The 21,154-nt window shown below is 38.5% G+C and overlaps 1 protein-coding gene across 6 annotated transcripts in view; it reads right to left on the bottom strand.

Moving 5' to 3' along the window:
- The window catches only part of RGS7 (regulator of G-protein signaling 7), a 446,139-nt gene that overhangs the window by 124,841 nt on the left and 300,144 nt on the right, over nucleotides 1-21,154 (bottom strand). For all 6 annotated transcript variants that reach the window (XM_012644351.1, XM_012644352.1, XM_012644350.1 and 3 more), the window contains exon 4: nucleotides 10,247-10,297. In XM_012644351.1, the coding sequence (XP_012499805.1) occupies nucleotides 10,247-10,297 (51 nt within the window). The remainder of the gene's footprint in view (nucleotides 1-10,246; nucleotides 10,298-21,154) is intronic.

Raw genomic sequence — 21,154 nt, forward strand, 5'->3', positions numbered from 1 at the left:
TTTATGGTTTGAAATGAAATGTATCTGGGTTTGAATGCTGGTTCTTCCTTATGAGCTCATGATCTGGGACTCAGACGTTTTATGTACCCTCTGTGTCATAAAGTTTTCTTTTCTGCTGTTGTTTGAAGATTGAATAACACATATCAAGTTCTCAACATGGTAGTTGGGACAGAGTTGGTGTTCAACAAATGTGAGCTTTCTTGCCTTCTTCCTGTAATGTTTACAAGACCTATGGGAGGAAAACATCCAATGTGGTACCTGGGGGCACCCAATTCCTTAATGTTCATGTAGGATAGTTCTTTTTTACTGTGACTGCAATATAGTAGTAGACATGGGAAGGAAAATCATCCAGAAATCTAGAACCAGAAAAGGCCTGAAATAATGGCAGACATGCTGGAAGTAATACCCCCTATTTTGACAATGAAAACTTCAATTTGTGAACCTCATAAAACACTTTCTGTACATTCTGCATTTGGAGTTTTAGTTGTGTAGAGCAGCTACATAATTAGACTAGTCAATGGAAACAACAGTCACTTGTTCATTACAAGAGCTGGAATTTAAATACAAATGCAAAACCAAAAATAAATAAATAAATACATAGTATGGCGAGAAAAAGAAAAGAGTATGGCTAGCTACCAAGTTAAATAGAACAATTAGTCCCGGCAGGCTGGATGTGCTTGGACTATACTCAATGGCATCGATTACTCTGAATGCAGACATCATAGAGCAACATTTGCGGACTTTTCACTCTATACTGGGCTAGAGCATTCCCAGGGGGCAAGGGCCACCAAAAGATACATAATTAAATGTATAAGATACTGTAATTTTGAGGGGTACGCTACAGACTAAATGTCTGTTTCCCCCCAAAATTCATACGTTGAAACCTAACTCCCAAAGTGATACTATTTGGAGGTAGAGCCCTCAGGAATGGGATTAGTGCTTTTATAAAAGAAGACCTAGAGAGTCCCCTCTCCCCTTCTGCCATGTGAGGCCACAGTGAGAAGATGGTCATCTATGAACCAGCAAGCATCAGACATCAAATCCACCAGTGCCTTGATTGTGAACTTTCCACCCTTCAGAACTGTGAGAAAGAAATGTTTCTATTATCTGAGTTACTAAGTCTGCTGCATTCTGTTATAGCAACCTGAAAAGACATAGATGGGGTATTAACAGAATATAGGCAGAAAGGAATTGCTTCTCTTCTGAGGGGGAGTTCATAACACACTGAAATGAATGCACAAAGGAAACTATGATTCATTTCACATGAAATAATTAGAATTATATATAAGGTTCCCAGTGTACACAACTATGAAGTTCTGGCTGTAGTAGCAGGGCTGTGAATTGGGAGCAGGTGCCCAAAGATGCGAGGAATCTGTCAGTTTTTTTTTCCCCACTAAGTATTATTTCTAACAAAATGCACATTTGCAAGATGAATGCTTGGGCAATGTCTATTATCTTTAAAGTAGGTCAAACTAATCAATCTTGTTACAGGTATGCTCGATGACTCTGATCTATGACTTCTTCCATTTTATCTTCAGAGTGTTAAATGATGTCTTAAAAACCCAGAATGTTTTCACATAATGGTTTATTAGCACTGGCAAAATAATAAAGTGGTCACTTTTATTTTCCATATTGACATGATAGCTTGCAGATTGGACAATAAAATAGGAATTTTTGTAGGCTCATAAAGGTCTTGATTATTTTCAAGGGTGTTTTAAATGCTTCTACCCTCCCTCCTCTAAAGTAAGATTGTTGCTTCAGACAATTTGAGGAACATGCAGAAAATATCTTTTTTTAATTTTATCTGTAATACAAAGGAGTTGAAGTATGTAGGAAACAGCCCTAGCACAAGGGTGAGCCCAGAATGCAATGTAACACCAAATCCAAGAAAATCAATTACTTTATTCCAAAAGATATTGTATAATGTGCCATTTGGTCAGTGAGTCCATGCCCCTCTCATGGTTGCCAGCCATTGATGGAAAAGCAGAATTCGGACCTGAAGTAATTATTCAAATAAAAGCAGGCACAAGGGGTAGAGATTGGGAGACCATGGTTCTACTTTAAGGTTTTTGTGTGACTTTGGGCATTCGCAAATTTCTTTCTGTTGATTTTCCAGTTGTAAAATGATAAAATGTTTGCCGGGCTACTTCACGATCTTGATGTGACAATAAATTGTAATAATCTATTTAAAATGATTTGGAAAAGCATACAACACTTTGCAAGTCCAAAACATGATCAAGTGTAACAGAGACGTTCTATACTTTCACAGTTCTGATGCACCCACATGTTCATAGGGTTGTGATTTCATTGGCAGTTTAACTAAATCCATGGGTTACAAAGGCCATTTGTAATGGAGTTTTACTAAATTAATGAAGAGAATTTAGAGCACTTTTTTCAGAGGACTTGTGGCAGGATTGGGAGGCAGATAACAGACTGTATAATGGTGGGCACAATGGATTGATTTAATAAATTCAGTGATAATTAAGTTGCTCAATCCAGTTGTTTGATAATGTGTAAGCAAAACATCTGGTTGATTTGCCTGAATCTCAATTTTCATTGGTATTTTTACAACAGATATTGCTTCTAACTGGAGAAATTTTGCAACAATTTATAATCAAGTTTTTATCCTGGATAACTCCATACTTATCCCTAATCTCGTTTTTCTATCTTCATCTTTAGCCATTTCTTTTACACTGGGTTTAGTTCAGATGAAGAACAATCCATTTAAAATTTTTTCTTACTTTTTCCCATCCATTTAGGACAGCACAAACTGAATCATCAGTTACCATAAGCTTGATATGACTTCAGCGAATTCCTAGGGGTAAAACAATCAAGTGATTACTGAGAACTGATCAACCCTGGCACTTCGATCAATGGCTGGAGAGAATGTGCGCCCTCTGCCATTGTGTTGCTTAGATTCGACTGAAGTGATAAGACCAACATAAGTGAAATAAAAAGTAAAAGATAATTAAATTAAGCAACAGATTGAATAGTATCAAATGTAAATATTCTTGTCGTCACAGTAAAGAAAAGTCGATGGGAGCTGAATTAGAGAAGAAAGGCTACTTGGAAGAGGTTGCGTTTGAAGGCTAGCTTAAAAATTACACGCATTTTAAAAAGAATTCAATTCAGTTAAATGTGCTTGCAAAATTTTCAGAGCTTAAAAAGAATCTGGCCTATTTAAAAATAAAATCAGGATTCTGGCCCACCTGCATGTTGATTCATTTAAGCTTCACGAAACATAGTATTAAAAGCATTTTACAGAGGAAGGAAAAACAAAAGCAGAGAAATTAACTTTCCCAATGCCTGTGGCCAGTAAGCCCTTGAATCAGGATTTGAGCTCAAGCCTGTCTGCAAAGCCCACGACCATCTTAAATGCCAGGATGCCTCTCAAGCAACTCTGACATCTCAAGAAGCAGGGGATGATGATGGGGAGACAGAGAAAGGTGGGGCAAGTAGCTGCCACTCAAAGAACACAGAAATACATAATGTTCCTTGATACCCAAGGGGTTATAGCGAGACTCATTTCAAATCCCAGCCATTCATACGACCGAGGGTCTCACTCGGTCGGCGTCACTTCAGGAGCCCTAGCAGTGAGAGGCAGCAAGGATCACAAATGAGCAGGGTGACATCAAGGAATTATTGATATCTGTCAATAATTTTGTGAAGGATACAAACTTCCTTGAAGCTTTGTATTTTGATAAATTTGCTCACAATATTATCCGTGATTAATATGACATGATATTAGACGTAAAGCACGTTTACTAAGAAAATAATGAACAGGTTCTGGAAGATGAATTTTGAAAATCTAAACCAAAGGTGGGTAGGACATATCACTGAAGGGAAGGTTTAAAAGCCAGAGGAGATACAGATGTGGAAGACAGTTGCAGTCATGGCCCCAAACTGTTCACGCATCCCTGCATGCACGCCGTGCATAGTCCTTTCCTACACTGACTTATCCATGGGATTTGCTGTAGCAAATGGGATAACAGTGAATGTGGCATAAACAGAAACTCATGTTGTGCTTGAAACCCTGAGAATACCAGCATAAGAAGCCAGCACTAGCAGGCTGAAGGATGAGAGAATGAGAAACATTTAGCAGACAGCCTACCAAGCACCAGATACGCCAAAAATCTGAGGTCATCCACTCACAATCTGGCTACAGTGCACCAGGGAGCAAAGCAGGAAACAGCTAACAGACCCAGGCCAGAAGTGGGGACCAGCTGATCCACAGGATCATGAGCTAAATAAAATGGTTCTTATTTTTTTTTAAGCTACAGAGTTTTGAGGTGGTTGATCATACACTAAAAACTAATTGAAGAGCCCAGATATAAAACTGTCCTCATATAGCCACCTAATCTTTGACAAAGCAGACAAAAACATACACTGGGGAAAAGAATCCTTATTCAATAAATGGTGCTGGGAAAACTGGATAGCCACATGTAGAAGACTGAAGCAGGATCCACACCTTTCGCCTCTCACAAAAATCAACTCACGCTGGGTAACAGATTTAAACCTAAGGAGTGAAACTATTAGAATTCTAGAGGAAAATGTTGGAAATACTCTTCTAGACATTGGCCTAGGCAAAGAATTTATGAAGAAGACCCCAAAGGCAATCACAGCAACAACCAAAATAAATAAATGGGACCTGATCAAATTAAAAAGCTTCTGCACAGCCAAAGAAACGATCACAAGAGCAAACAGACAACCTACAGAATGAGAGAAAATTTTTTCATGCTACAAATCCTATAAAGGGCTGATAACCAGAATCTACTTAGAACTCAGGAAAATCAATAAGAAAAAATCAAACGACCCTATCAAAAAGTGGGCAAAGGACATGAACAGAAACTTTTCAAAAGAAGACAGAATAATGGTCAAAAAACATATGAAAAAATGCTCAACATCTCTAATCATCAGGTAAATGCAAATTAAAACCACAATGAGATATCACTTATCTCCAGTGAGACTGGCCTTTATCAAAAAGTCCCAAAACAATAAATGTTGGCATGGATGCGGAGAGATAGGAACACTCATGCACTGCTGGCAGGACTGCAAACTAGTGCAACCTCTGTGGAAAGCAATATGGAGATATCTTAAAGAGATACAAGTAGAAGTACCATTCGATCCAGCAATCCCATTACTGGGCATCTACCCAAAAGACCAAATGATACTGTATAAGAAAGACACCTGCACCCGAATGTTTATAGCAGCACAATTCACAATTGCAAAGACGTGGAAACAACCCAAGTGTCCATCAATACATGAGTGGATTAATAAAATGTGGTATATGTATACTATTCAGCTTTAAGAAACAATGGTGATATAGCACCTCTTGTATACTCCTGGATAGAGCTGGAATGCATTCTACTAAGTGAGGTATCCCAAAAATGGAAAGACAAGCACCACATGTACTCACCATCAAATTGGTATTAACTGATCAACACATAAATGCACATATAAGAATAACATCTATTGGATGTTGGGCAGGAGGGAGGGGGAGGGGGGAGGAGGAGGAAGAAGGAGGGGACGGGTATTTGCATACACAAAGAGTGCAATGCACACCACCCGAAGGATGGACATATTTGAAACTCGGACTTAGAGGCGGGGGGCAAGGACAATATACGTAACCTAAACATCTGTACCCCCATAATATGCTGAAATTAAAAAAAAAAACTAATTGATATGATAGAATAATATTTCAGGCAATGAGGAAAACAAGCAAAAATCATTACAAGTAAGAAAAGAGAGTACATGTTCTTTGCTTCCCACATAGAGACCTGGGCACCCAGAATGATCTCACTGCAGGAAGGCAGTGTGGAAGGTCCAGGCAGGAAGAGCCTGCACAGCTTCAGAGAATCCCGTACCTCCGAATGACGAGAGGGCAGAAGAATCTCCTTCATGCAGCTGGGAGTAACATAGAAGAACAGAACAGGGCTTTAGCAAGCACAACCCACTTTCCTGGTTTGAGGATGAATTGCTTGCTGTGCCCTCACAGTGACCTTGGCCAAAGCAAAGAGTGTCAATAGATGGGAAGGGGCCCTACCAATGAGAACAAGTAACAGCACAGAAGCAACTGGGTGGGCTGCCAACGGACGGGGTTGGTGGTGGGTAGCACACTTCCCAGTGATGCTGTGACGGTTAATTTTACTAATATATGTCAAATTGGCTAGGCCACTGTACCCAATACTTGGTCAAACACCAGTCTAGATGCTGCTGTGAAGGTATTTTTAGAGGAGGTATGTTCTGATGAACATATATACACCCATGTGATTATGGCCCCAATTAAGATAATAAGACATTTTAGAGGAGATTAATATTTAGATCAGTGGACTTTGATAAAGCAGATTATCCTCCATAGCATGGGTGGGCTTCATCCCATCAGCCTTAACAGAAAAAAGACTGACTTACTCCAAGGAGGAAAGAATTCTGCCTCCAGACTGCCTTAAACATCAATCTTGCCTAGGTCTCCAGCCTGCCAGTCTGCTCTGTGAATTTCAGACTTGTCAGTCCCCAAAATTGTGTAAGCCAAAGTTTTAAAATCTGTCTATTCACACACAGACACACACACATACACCCCCCTCCACACACACACACACACACACACACACACACACACACACACACACACACTATGCTTGGTTCTGTTTCTCTGGGGAACCCTGACTAGGACAGATTTCAACAATGTGGATATATGTTCACCAAGGACTAGATCCTTCCTTCTAGCCTCCTTCCCCTATCCAACAAGTGCTGCACATCAATTTTCCTCTCTATGAAATCAAACTAGCCATTTTGTTTAATCTACCAACTAGTCCAACTATAAAACCAATGCAATTTATTCTCTGATTAGCATTTTTATATGTGAATTATATACGTAAAACACACACTATATAAACACACACACACACACACATCCCTTCTAGATTCTTAGTGATATGATTGAAAGGTATTAATAAAAATATTAACTTCTGGCAGAATGGCAACATAAAGTTTATAACTATCCATGCTATGAAAAAAAATCACACAAATAAAACCCTGCACTGGCACTAGAAACTAGGGAAGGATGCCAAAGCACACGCTCCCAAAGTTTAACAAATATTCCATGTATGAGACCAGACTGCAACACCCTCCTGAGAGAGCAGCACAGTACTAAATAGAGAAGACTCAAGGAGACTACTAATAAAACCCCCAACACCAAGTGGGGAGAGCAGGAAACAGGAGAGAAGGCAGCACACCACTTTGGCTCCTGTTCATTGCAGTAGATCAACAGCACCCAAAGCGGCTGGAGCGGGACTGCACCAACAATAAAACTGCAAGTGTGGACAGCCTCTCTCTCCCACAGTGGAGAGCAAACACCACAGAAGAAATCAGACATGGCCATACCTTGAAGGCAGTTGGGCAATTGACAAAGTTGAATATAGGACAGAAATGTGTCCCATGACATGGGGTTCATCACGCTGAGACAACATAATATCACAGTGAAACCCTGAGGCTAGGATTGCTGTGTGTACAATCTGTTATATGTTCAGAACAATCATCTTCTTCTCTTCTTACTCTTCTAAAAACCTAGTAAAGAGCCTTATACTCTGTATGGGGTAAATTAGTTCCTTCAAAGAAACAAGCCAAAAAAATGAAAACTAAATTTTAAACCTGTTATTAATATGACCAAAGATCATATATGTTCCTTCCTGGATATGATTGGCTTTATGTCTTCATATACCTTCTAATGAAGCATCCAAATTCCCTTAAAGTGTTGAGCAAGTAAATAAAATCAGTTTTTCATGCACATTATAGATAGAATGAGATCTCACATGTAAATTATTTCTTACTAGCTTATTATATCTGCAAATATTTTTCCTGTTTCTCCGACTATTACTGAAGTACACGTTCAGTCTTTAACTTAAAGAAGAAATACTCTTTTAAATCCACTTCACCCTATGATCTTCCATATTCTTTGCAAATCGGTAGTTACCTGGTCATCTGTGACTATGCCAATCTGTGTTTTAGCATTGGGATTATTTGTCTGGTGCTACAGGTTATAAAAATCAGGCATGCTACTGAGGTAAGGCTGAAAAGTGAATTTGGTAAGACTGTAGCTTTCTTTCCTAATAATTATCTCTTTTTACTTAGTAATAATATAATGATTGTGTTCACTTAGGCAGCACATATACTAAAAAAAGTAATAATATGATGCTGGAAAGAGTTGCTTAATCACTTTTATGCCATTTAACCTGCAATGGTAAGATTATAAAGCTCATGTACCAAATGAACAGGTGGTGTCCACAGGCCTTTCTGTACAGAATTTGAGCTGCATTTTCCAATGGAATGGCTTTATAAAGTTAGCTCAACATGAAGAAGAAATAAAAACCTTGCATCTCCATGTACTGTTAATTCTAAACCATCCTAAGGTGGTAATCACAGAGGCAGGAGCCAAACGATGCTGAATTCCTCTCTGTGGATGGGAGGGTGTGCCGCATAGGTTACCATGGCATTTGCAGCCCCTTTAACTCATTTTTCGTAAACTTTTTTTTTGAAATATACTTTACATATTTATACAATCAAATGCACCCATTTTAAGTGTGTGATTCAATGAGTTCTGATGAACATATATACACCCATGTGATTACGGCCCCAATTAAGATAATAAGACATTTGAATCATTTCATATAAAATTCCCTTTATGGTCCATGGCTGTCAATTCACCCTCACCTCCAGTCTTAGGCAAACACTAATCTTTCTATCACTATTGATTACCTTTTCCTGTTATGTGTGTGTTAGATAAGTGGAATCACGCAGTATGTGGTCTTTGGTATGTGACTTTTGCTCAGAAGAATATTTTTCAAATTCATCCATGTTGTTAAGTGTATCAGCTGTTTGTGCCTTTTAAATGCCAGGTAACATTCCATTGTATGAATATATCACAACCGTTTATGCATTCTTGGATAATTTCCAGTAAGAATAACATATATATATATAACTTTTCAATAAAAATTTGCATCCAGATTTCTTGTAGATACATGCTTTCCTTTACAGGGGGTAAATATCTGGAATTGAAATTGCTGGGTCATATGTTAAGTATATATTTACCTTCGTAAGAAACCACCAAGTATTATCCAAACTAGATGTACCATTTACACTTCCAGGAGAACTCCAATTGTTCTGCATCCTCACCAACACTTGGTACTGTAGTCTTTTTAATTTTTCTTTTTTACTTTTAATTATTAATAATTATGGATACATAATAGTTGTATATATTTATAGGGTACATGTGATGTTTTGATCTAGGCATGCAATGTGAATTAATCAAATCAGGGTAATTGGGGTGTCTATCACCTCAGTCATTTATCATTTCTTTGTGTTAGAAACGCTCTAATTTCACTCTTTTAAAGTATACCCTAACTTATTGTTGATTATGGTCACTTTGTTGTGCTATCAAATATTGTTCATGCTCTCTATCTAAGCTGTTATTTTTGGTTTTCTCAAAATCTTCTCTGAATAATATGCATTTTATTTTTATTCCAGTAATGTGAATTGCTGGCAACATGTGAAAGCTTTCACATGATATTTTCATACAGTCATTAAATGCTTCATATATGTAGGAATTTGTTCCAGGCAACACAAAACATGAGCTGGTAGGAACTATTCCCTTCCTCTGAAAGTTAGTTTTCTACTGTAGAATAGACACAATGTCCTCCGCAGGGAATGGGTTCATGCCTTAAATAGAGCATTTAACACACACACGCACACACACATACACACATACACGCACACACACGCACACATGGTTTAAAAAATCAGAATTATAAATAACATATTGTTTTTGAACGTCATTCTAAAATGAAGTTAAAGCAAAATTATAAACTAGTGAGATTTACTTTTATGTGCCTTACAAAGGGAAATTTTATTACTTTATAATTACTTGCTATAAATTATATGTACAATTATTTATGGATGTTTAGACAGCTCTCCATTCTAACAATCACCAATCACTTGAATCAAATCACATATAATGGGCCATTAAATCTGTAAAATATTATAAAAATATGCTAAATTTTAGTTAAATGTATGTCCACTGCCATAGAATTTGTATAAATGCTAAAAGCACAGTTCAAATTTAATTGTAATTTTTCAGAAGGTTTATTTGCTTGCCCTGTTAAATAGCCCTGAGAAATCATACTTTTTAAAACCACACACACACACACACACACACACACACACAAATCTAGCAATGGAAAAATGAGTTGTTTACCTGGGTCTTCTATAGTTAAGTTCTTTATTAACCACTGAACAATGTCTGACCCTAGAAAAAGAAAAAAGAAAAAACACAAATAGATGTAAAAATTTTGTTTATACATGTTAATTTAAAGAATTCTCCACTTTTGGTACTCACATTAGTAGCAAGTTTTCTAATTGTTACAATCACAGGTTAAGGATCTACCATAGATGAAGTACTAAAAACACAAAGTGTGAATACATAGTCAGTCGTTCTTCAATGAACCAAGGCACAAACTGGTAAATCATTAAATGCAAAATATTTACATATAAATATTTACTATACTAATAGTAGAAGCCAGGATTCATTTATTGAATAAGTGTTTACTGAGTGCCTACTATCTTTTCGGCACAATTCTTAGAAGCTATAACCGCTACTTCGTAAGATGGCTTCTGTTTCATTTCTGGTTGTACTCATCCTTGGATCTGCTCTCAAATCAAGGCAAATTTGTATTTGGTTTTTGAACACTCCTGTGTATTTCAAGCCTCTGTGTTTTTATGGCACTATTCTCTCTGACTGAAATGTCTTCCCACTATTTTCAAGACCTAAGATTCATTGACACAACAGAACTTTCCTTGGCCCTCACATCTGTCCATTGAGTTTACAACACCCTTCACGGAACCTCCCTGGAATCGGTATGTAGTCCTTTATTGTAGTGTTGATCACACCATGTCACAGCCATTTATTTGATTAAAGCCCCAAAGTAAGTACCTTTAATCAGGGAGTTATATTCATCTTGGATTATTTGGGGCATAGCAAGTGATCATAATGTGTGATGAATACAAAACATATGGAAGAAATGAGAGAGGGTCTGCAGAAAACATAAGGTTTGAGCTAGATTTTGATTTTGATGTATGAATAAGGGAGAAACGTAGTTGCTGAAGAGGCCTATGTAGAAGTTAAAAGGTGGAAAATAGTCAACAGGAACTATTTACTGTGCACTTTCTATATCTAAGTGCTTGGAATAATATTTATAATAATTTGATGGTAATAAAAGAGTTCACAGTACATTTAGCAGGTCTTGAATCCAGACCAAAGAATTTGGATTTTATTGATCTGTAAGGAAAACAGAGAAAGAGAGACATGCAATGATTTTGACTAGAAGACTGACATTATCGAAGCAAGACTAAGGAATCCGATGGGGAATTTATGTGGACTATCTTAGGTTAGTGAAAAAGAAAACAGGGTAGTCGACATTGGTTGTGATCCAGGATGGGAGGGATAATAAGGTCCTGAACGAGTTCAGTAAACAAATGAATTTTTAAAAATTAGACTTGTTTCAGGACCTTGTGACTGATTAGATATGAGGGTGACAAGTAGGAGAGGTTAAAAGAGAAGTAATGGTTTCCAGCCCAGGAGCTGAGTGAATGGAAAGTAAGAGCAGAAACGAGAGAATCAGTAGCTGATTTGCTTGCGATGTTCATTCACATTTAAATTTGGTTTTCAGTATAATTCATTTCTACATAAAATAGAAAAAATATGTGTGTGAATTGTTTGCATACACAGTAAGCTGTGTCATGGCTGCATGAATGAAATTCCAATATGAACAAAGATTCCATTTCAACCTGTCCTGGAGCCCAGATGCAATTGCTCCGCCACCCACCTCAGAGATTTGGCAAATGAATTACACTAACGTTGGCAAAAATAATTCTAGCTGCTTGAAATTAAAATAGTTCAAAACAAATCTGATTATCAGACTTGACCATAATGTCCTAAAAGTTATGGGAACACTCATACCCAACATCAATTTCATTTTTATTTTTTTATTTTTATTTATTTATTTTTTTTGAGACAGAATCTCGCTTTGTTGCCCAGGCTAGAGTGAGTGCCATGGCGTCAGCCTAGCTCACAGCAACCTCAAACTCCTGGACTCAAGCGATCCTCCTGCCTCAGCCTCCCAAGTAGCTGGGACTACAGGCATACACCACCATGCCCGGCTAATTTTTCTATATATTTTTAGTTGTCCAGCCAATTTTTTTTCTATTTTTAGTAGAGACGGGGTCTCACTCTTGCTCAGGCTGGTCTTGAACGCCTGAGCTCAAATGATCCACCCACCTCGGCCTCCCAGAGTGCTAGGATTACAGGCGTGAGCCACCACGCCCGGCCCAATATCAATTTCAATATGCATACCCTTCTAAAATAAGTTCCAAGTGTTGAATCCAACTTGTATTCTTTTATAGCTGTTCTTTTTACAGCTGCCATTGATTTAAATGCATTTGAGAAGATAGATTTATCCATATTCTAAAGGAAGTTTCAGCTCTGAGGGTCTAAACGAGAGGAGACCACTCTCAAGGAGTCAGGTATGACAGTTGTCAACAGTGTCATCTTCATCCGTATCAGTTTATCTTGAGACGTGAGCTTCCCTTTGAAAAAGAAAAGGGGGACTGAGTTTTTCAAATATATATGTAGTGATTCTTGACCAGTGTAGAATCCCAGATACCCAAATCTTCCACACAATCTCCAGGCACCCTGCTCATTTTTTCACAGTTAAGCATCTATTTGGGGAACATATGTGAGCAGCCACTGGAAATTTTCCATTCTTTTGAAGAGAGCCAAACACTGGTTCCAGGACTATAAAAACATTTTATTGTAGAGAATGTCTTTAAAAATGCTGTTAGAGGTAGTTAAAAAAAAAAAAAAAGGGTTTTCTTTTCTTTTTTTCCAGAAAAAAAAAAAAAAAGAAATACAAAGAGACCTAATTTGAAACTATGTTTAATTCAGGGTACAGGAAACTTTCTTTCTAGCCTAGTTTTGGGTATTTCTGTCAAAAGTCTATTCTCGGTTCAGCTCTGCAAGAGTCAATCTCATTGGACTTGATCAAACTGTCAGTGTCACTTAGCAGATGCTGTAGTAGTTTTACTGTTGTGTGAATGCCCTGATATTTTTGAATTTTTTTATTGCAAAATGCACACTCCCTCACCACATCCACCTATTTTTGTATCTATGAGATTGTAAGACCTTGACTCCTTGAGGAGATAGGTAGAGACAGATGAAGAGGGGAAATAATCATAATCTTAATAAAACTGGAAGACTGAAACAGAAATGTGCTATCATAGAGTCACCACAAGACATGTGATTCAAATTTAAAATGGAGCATTATAGTCAGAGAGGTGCAGGAAGGAATGCCATCTTCCTAGCAAGTTTCTAACTTTATGTTCAATGAATAGATGGATCGATCTGCTAAAATTTTTCATGTAAAAATGTATATGTCCAGAATATTGTAGAGTTTTATTTATGTTTATTCTGGAGACCTCAAAGGGACATGCAGGGTTTTTCTGTTTGTTTGTTTTTTAACTCCTCTTTGATTACAGCCTATGGAGAGTTTAGCCCTGTCAGTGCCCATACTCTTGTTTTGAGCTCTGAGAGGCATATATCACTTTTAGAATTACAAAGTTATGTGTTCTCCTTACTTAGCAGAAGCAGTAAACGTTTCCTTATTGTGTAATCCCATGAAAATAAGCAAAAACCAACAAGCAAAATTCTTCCTCACCACACTGCGCATAGTTTCTCCACATGCTATATTGTTTCTTCCTTCGATGATGCTGCTGATGCTATTCCATTTTTATCTTTTTTCCCCCCTGTGGCGAATCCTAGTGGATTACATGAAGTTCAGTTCAGATATTACCTACTCTGGGGAGCCTATTTATTCAGCCTACCACCACCCCAGTTGACTAGGTAAAGTGTTTCTCATTTATGTTTTATTAATATCCTATCATTCATTTCACTTATCAATGGTTTTATCATCTTCTTTTTATTTTTATCTATTTCCCCCTTAGCACCATGAATTCCCTGAAGGCAGGGAGTATGCATCATTAATCTTTGGATCCCAAACACCCAAACCAGTTTCTGACTTGTAAAAAGTGGTCAGTACATGTCGAAAGAATGGATGAATGAACAACAGGACTCCTCCCCTTATGTCCTACTCTAAGAGAGTTTACAAAAGGATGGTATCTCTCATACAAAGCCGATTCTAGAACATGTAACTTTTAGCTACCATAATCACCTTTTGCAGTGATGATTTTCCTTTTCTAAGGCTATGAGTTTACAACTCCTACTGATAATTACAGTCAGTAAATAAAAGGCGTAGAAACATCAATATTATTTCCTTGTCCATGCTATGGATCTGAATGGTAAAGAAACTTCCTCAACTCTGTCCCACTGCAGAGTGATAAGTCCTGGACCAGGCTCTGTCCTGAACCTGTATTGTTTCCGGTGCAGTCCACATCCCCTCCCCGGATCAGAGTACCAGCTCAGCTACGAGTACCAACTACAGCTATCCACTCCACAGATCAGAGTACCAGCTCAGCTACAAGTACCAACTACAGCTACCCACATGCTGAACTTGAATGACAGGTTGATAAAAAATATTGGGCATTCATTTAAAAAAAATTGCAAAACTTTTGTAAAAATGATAGATGAGGACTTTGTTAGCAAACAAAATGTTACAAATATGATCTGTATCCTTTACAAAAATAAATTCTTTTCATAATCTCAACTAAAGCAATTAATGAAAACTTTAGCTCTTAATCACAATAGAAGGGGCCTAAATTATTCTTAAGACAAAAACACTGACCTTTGCAATGTTCCTCTTTCAGAAAAATGAATAATAGGCTTTTACACTGCCCAGATAACTTTTCCGAAGCCTCAGCACCTCATAGGCACAGTGCTGGCAATGCAAATTTATTTTTTTTATTTAACGAGCATCATAAATAATCCATGCTTTGATAACTATTCTTAAAATCTCTTGCTAAATAGAAGACATTGTATATATCTGAAAAATATTTTTCCAACATTATTCTTAGTTCCTTAAAATAAGCATCATAAACACTCATCATAACATCTAGTGAACATTGATTGAGTTTCTATGGAAGTCTAGCTGTGGGCCTGGAGTTACAGGGATGAGAAAAAAGATGTGGAGAGAAGCAGATTCACTCATCTGTGCGTCCCTTGAGAGAAGAAACAATGTCTTACTCATGACATTTCCACTATTCTCTTCAAAGTGCCTCAACAGAGATCGTCATTAAATATTTATTGAAGGTATGACTCAATGTTTACAGACATATACTCTGTGCACAGAGGACTCAAATGCTGAAAAAAATCCGCTTTACCAGTGACTCCCATCTAGCATTTTATGACACCCCAGTGTATCTCTCAATGTCATGATTTTTAAAATTCTTCATGTAAAAACAATTTTAACTCAGTTTAATTTTAAAAACTGCAGAATTTCTGTAAGGTGTGAGAAAGGAAGTGATTTTTTAAAGCTAGGGTATTATTCTTTTGGAAAAATAAGTGCTTCTCAACCTATCTCTTGCTCTATTATAGCCCACTTTCTCATTTCATAACTTTCCATGACATAGGCTAATTGTTGTGATGTAAGTTAGGGATAGGCTTTTAAAAATAATTATGTAAACTACTTTTTAAAAAACTTCTTATATTTCAGTGAGAAATATTTTCATAGACATAATTTTACTTGTCTTATAGATTGTTTAAAAACAATTAAAGTTTGTAGGTTGCAGATAGAATGTCATTGATTTCTGTTCTTCATTTTCTCAACAAAAATCACATTATGAAGCAAACCAGTGGAAAGGGAGGTGATATCTAACTGGCAGATGATTCTTTGTCTATTCTTCCTGTTTCAATTTGTCACTAATATCCCCTTTATCAATTTTGCCATGCCATATTTTCTAAAATCCATCTAATAGATTTATCCTTGATTCATTCCTTTAGAACAACCTCTTTCATCTTTCTTAGTATGTCTGTTCTTTCCCTTCTCTTGCTGTTTAAAGTTTAGCCACATATTATTTGAATGCTAAGTTGTTTAATTTGCATATGACTTTCCTAAGGTTCAATGGTTTATTTATCTATTGGAATAATAATAATTATCTCTCTCAGAGGATTAGCATGATTTGAAGAGAAAATGCATTTTAAGCGTCTTACAGAATTCCCAGCCATGATGACCACTCCAGAAAATGAGAGTTTCTGGAAGAGTGCGGTGCCTCTAGTGGGCCAGTCCATATCTGGGAGCTGGGAAGACCTAAGTAAAGCAAATCACTGGCTCTTACATGGCGATGGAAGTAGACAGACAATAAGCAAATAAACATGGAAGTAGGTAATATGGCAGGTGGAGATAATTGCTGTGGGAAAAAAAATAAGCAGAGTAACGAAGCAGGGAGCCTGAAGTTGGGGGTGGGTGGTGTGTTACTATTTTTTACAGAGTGTTAGGTAAAGACATCTCTGATAAAGTAAGATTTGAGCAGTGATATGAAGGAATCACTGGGATAAACTACGTGGGTGTCCAGGGCAGAATATTCCAAGCTGAGAAAACAAGTTCCAAAGCCCAAAGGCAGAATCCCGATGGGTGTGCTGGAGAAGCCGCAAGGAAGTAAATGTAGGTGCGCCAGCGTTACTGCCATTGAAAGTGACAAGAGATGAAGACAAAGGGGCGATGGGATCAGGTCCCGTTTAGGACCATTTAAGGGCTTGGGATTATACTCTGAGTGAGCTGAGCAGAGGCGGTGTTTGCCTGCTCAATCTGACTGCTGTATCAAAGATAGGTTTTGGGAGGGAAGGGTGATAGACAATGTGAAAATAACGTGAGGATGATGATAGAGAAGTTTTAAAAAGGGATTTGGAATTTCTAGCTCTTTAGACGTCTCTATCCCACTGCCGCCTCCTTTTTTCCCCCACAACTACTCTCCTCTCTAGATGATCGCAGACCTTCCTATTAAGCCCATTGGGTTTGCAGAAGAAAACAAATTATGGAGAAATGCTAACAGTGCAAACTAACCTTTGGTGTGAATTCATTGTGCTTAAACTCATCAGAAGGGGTATTGGAGGTGGGGATCTTAGGGGAGGAATGAAAAGGGCAAATCTCTGTCTTCTCTAGAGAATGGGCCTTTTGCTTTTCACACTGTTTCAGGTGTGTGAACCAAGCCTAGGGTGGGAACCCAGGGCCAGGCCTCCTCTGGGTGAAGGGCAAGCTCTCTTCCTCTTTGAGAGGGCCAAGCGGGAACTAGGGTGTGGCCTGGGAAAATATTATGCAAATAGTCATATAAAGTGAAAAGTTCTGTGAAGGAAAACTAAAGGGAACAATGAAAGATTAAAACAGAATCCCGGTTTAGTTTGGAAACTCAGGAGGCTTCTCGGAACACTTGGATAGAAAATGTTGAACCTATGGATGACAATAAATTATAGATTAGGAAAGTGCCACAAGAGATAGGACGGAATTAGCATCAAAGGGCAATTGATCCTTCAACAGCACAGATGTGATGCGTGGGTCCACACATAAGTGGATTTTCTTCCACCTCTGCCCCCCTGAGACAGCAAGAACAACCCTCCTCTTCCTCCTCCTCCTCAGCCTACTCAACGTGAAGATGATGAGGATGAAGACCTTTATGATGATCCACTTCCACTTAATGAATAGGAAATATATTTTCCCTCCCTTATGATTTTCTTAACATGTTGTTTTCTCCAGTTTGCTTTATTGTAAGAATATAGTATATAATACATACATACACAAAATGTGTGTTAATTGACTGTTTACTAAAGGCTTCCAGTTAACGGTAGGCTATGAGTAGGTAAGTTTTGGGGGAGTCAAAAGGTACACACTGATTTTCGATGGCACAGGGGGTCGGTGTCCCTGACCCCCATGTTGTTCAAGGGCCGAATGTATAAGGGATTTGATTTAGGTGGAAAGAGAGTCAAAACTCTTTTTCTGAGATGGGAGATTGGGGCTAGAAAGTGAGAGCAGTTTAAAAGTATGGAATTAGTATGTCTGTGCCTTAATTTTTCCTATGACCCCAGAGGCATGACAATCTTTTGAGGCAGCTTCAGGTGGCACTTGGAACTCGAAGAAAGAGGCGAGGGATTGGAAGTGCTGCTATAAGAAATGGGAGAGGCTGCTGACAAGGGATTTGTAAAAGGTTTTGCTGAGAGCCCCTGAGGGCCCACGTGAGTCTGGGAAGCACCTGTGATTAGGGCTGTGAAACTTCCACCTGCAGTACCCAGCCGTGTGGGTCCAAGCTCACAGAGAAAGCAGGTGGATTTCAAAGTGTTACTGCCAAAGGCCCTAGAGACCATTCAATAGTCTGGGGAGGTGGGGAGGGTGAGAAAAATTGTTGACAGTAACAACCTACGGTCCCATTTGGCAGGCTTCCAAATTAATCGCCTGGAGAAGATCTTATGATTCATTGTGTACATCCTGTTCTTGAATAAAGAATCTTATCGTGAGTTCCTCAGGATTGATGTACTGATTAATACTTAACCTACTGACATTAAAAAGAACACTGATTTGTTTCTGAATCATGAATTTTTTCTGATTATCTTGCATGTAAAACATTTTAGCCTATACATTATAATCTGTAACCAATGAATTGTGCATTGCACCTTCCAGTGACAAAGGACAATTCTGATACAAAAAGTTCACCTCCCTTCTAAACTTTCTTATAAAAATATTTCAACTTGTAACAGACTTTGGAACACGCCCAACTTTGTTGGTGTGTCTTCCTGGGTAGATCCTCACATTTGGCTTACAATAAACCTTTATCAAATTGTTTCTGCCTCAGTAACTTTAATTTCAGTCTGCAAAAGAATAAGAGGGCATTCAAACGTTTTGAAGTGGTAATCAAGTTAGGAAAACTCTGCCTTTTTCTGCTCCTGCACTTCAAACACACAAATATGTGGTATGTAGGCAAATGTTCAGCCCTTGCTTCGTGTGGCAGTAAAAAAAGAAGTGTCCTTCAGGAAAGACCAAGTTGTTGTTAAGACCAAGAATCTAAAGGAATTTTCTATAAAGAGACTGTAAAAAACTTTCTATATGTAGCAAGATTTAGCAACTGAGATAAAACTCTATTTTTTCTCCTCTTGAAAGATGAAGATGCCAGCATGTTACCTAGACCGCTGCTTCTCAAAATTTAATGTGCATATAAATCACATTTTAAAATCTTGTTCAGATACAGATTCTGATTCAGTAAACCGGGGTTGGGGGCCTGAGATTCTGCATTTTAGCCAGCTCTCAGGTGATATTGTGGCTGCTGGCCCTTGAGTAGCAAAAATCAACTCCGAATGACCTAATGGGGCTTTTCTGTTTGAGAATCTAGGTAGAGAGGTTGGCAGATCTCAGAGAAAGAGCAAAAGAGAAACAGAAGGTCTTTGGGGTCTCTATGATGAAGGAGTCTACACTGATCTGAATTGTAACACTGCTCCATAGCCTTGGAGGGTATAGTTCCAACAGAAGGTGCCATTCACAAATTTCCCCAGTCATTATTGAGTTCAAAACTGGTATCATCAGCCAGCACCCTGGGGACAGACTGAAATGTGACCATAAACCCCCAAAGGGGAAGCAGACACCTTTGTCACTGTCATACCTGAATAGGCATGCCAGACAGCATACTGTACCTGGTTGGAAGGAGAGTCAACAAGGGGGGATGAATTGGGAAGTGGAAGGAATGAGTCAGACGAAAGCTCAATCACAAAGAGTTAAGCTGATGAGATGGTATTTGGGGCAGCACCTAGAAGGACATGTGGTCAGAGACATGGTATGACTCTCTGGGCTTGAGTATCTGAAGGAGACTCCTCCAAAGTGATTACCCTGCTGGTGCTGCACATGAATACCTGATAGTGGCACCAGTCCGCAGTCTGGGTGCATGTCATAGAGCCAAAGAATTGGGATCCTCCTATGGATTAACATTCCCAACAAAATACACATGGATTTAGACACATATGGCAGAAACATTTAGCAACATATGGTTTCGTGTTCCTAACCCAAACACACCAGGATAAAGTCCCAAATGGATTAAGAACCCCGTTTTGTGATGATCTCTCCCTGACAAGTTCAACATCCAGAAAGGAACAAGCGCCAGTCATTTGTAAAATGCCAAGAATGAAACTGAAATTTTAGGATGCTTTATGCTGTTCTCCTCCCTAAAGGCCAAGAGTCAGAAATGAAATTAAAATCCATAGATCAAAAGCTTAAGTTCTCAACTAGAAATCCATCTGCATATTAGTTAACGTTCATAAGACCGGCCCCTTTGTGGTTTTGTGACTTTTGAGTTAATGTTTTCCTGGCCAATGCACCAATTTCCTGCTAATCCTATCAGTGGGTCTCATGTGGGAATCTTGGCATCTGCAATGTCATAACAGGGAAAATGTACACATGCCTCTGGTGGAAGAGGTGATGAGCTCCATCAAAGGCTCGACCTTGTCACCAGACAGGCCGTCACCACCTTTCTTCCTGCATGGGTTTTCCCTCTGTCAGTGTGGCCCTATGCCTAGTAAATCTGTATAATGAGATAGTTTTCATAAATCATGTACAATCAACACGCAGATTATTTGGGCCTCTAACAGAAACTATGTGTGTTTTATTTGAGCTAAAATGCATACATAACTCTAGTGAAATAAAAAGGAAGTTTGTTTTGTTTAAAGCAGAGAAGACCTTTGAAAGAGAGCTCAGGGAGCATCCTCCCACAGAGAGCTAATTCATCTGGGATAGCCTAAGAAACAAAAAGATTTTGTTTTTTTTAATTAAAAGAATTCTTATATTGCAATATTCCACAAAAAGTCCCTATTGAATGCCACAGAAGGACAATGCCCATCCTTTCAGAATAATCTATTTAGGCCCAGGGATCCAAGGCAGAAGGACATATGTGCCACTTCCTTGCTGGCACCAGGGAGCAGCCAGCCTTGTGGGATGGCAGACAGTGAAGAGTAGCAGCCTCGGTAAAGAGGCAATAGAAGCTGGCCACGCTCGCTGCAGCAGGACCTGGGAGTGGTGGAAGAGGTTCACAAGGTTCCCGAGTCCCTTTGAATTTTAGAAATGAAATCCAGGTGAAAACTAAGCATTAAGTTGTCTACTGGGGACTCTATAGTGTGGATGGAAAGACCTTT

This window comes from Propithecus coquereli, unplaced genomic scaffold (assembly GCF_000956105.1).
Source record: "Propithecus coquereli isolate 6110/MARCELLA unplaced genomic scaffold, Pcoq_1.0 Scaffold210, whole genome shotgun sequence".
NCBI classification, from domain to species: Eukaryota; Metazoa; Chordata; class Mammalia; order Primates; family Indriidae; genus Propithecus; species Propithecus coquereli.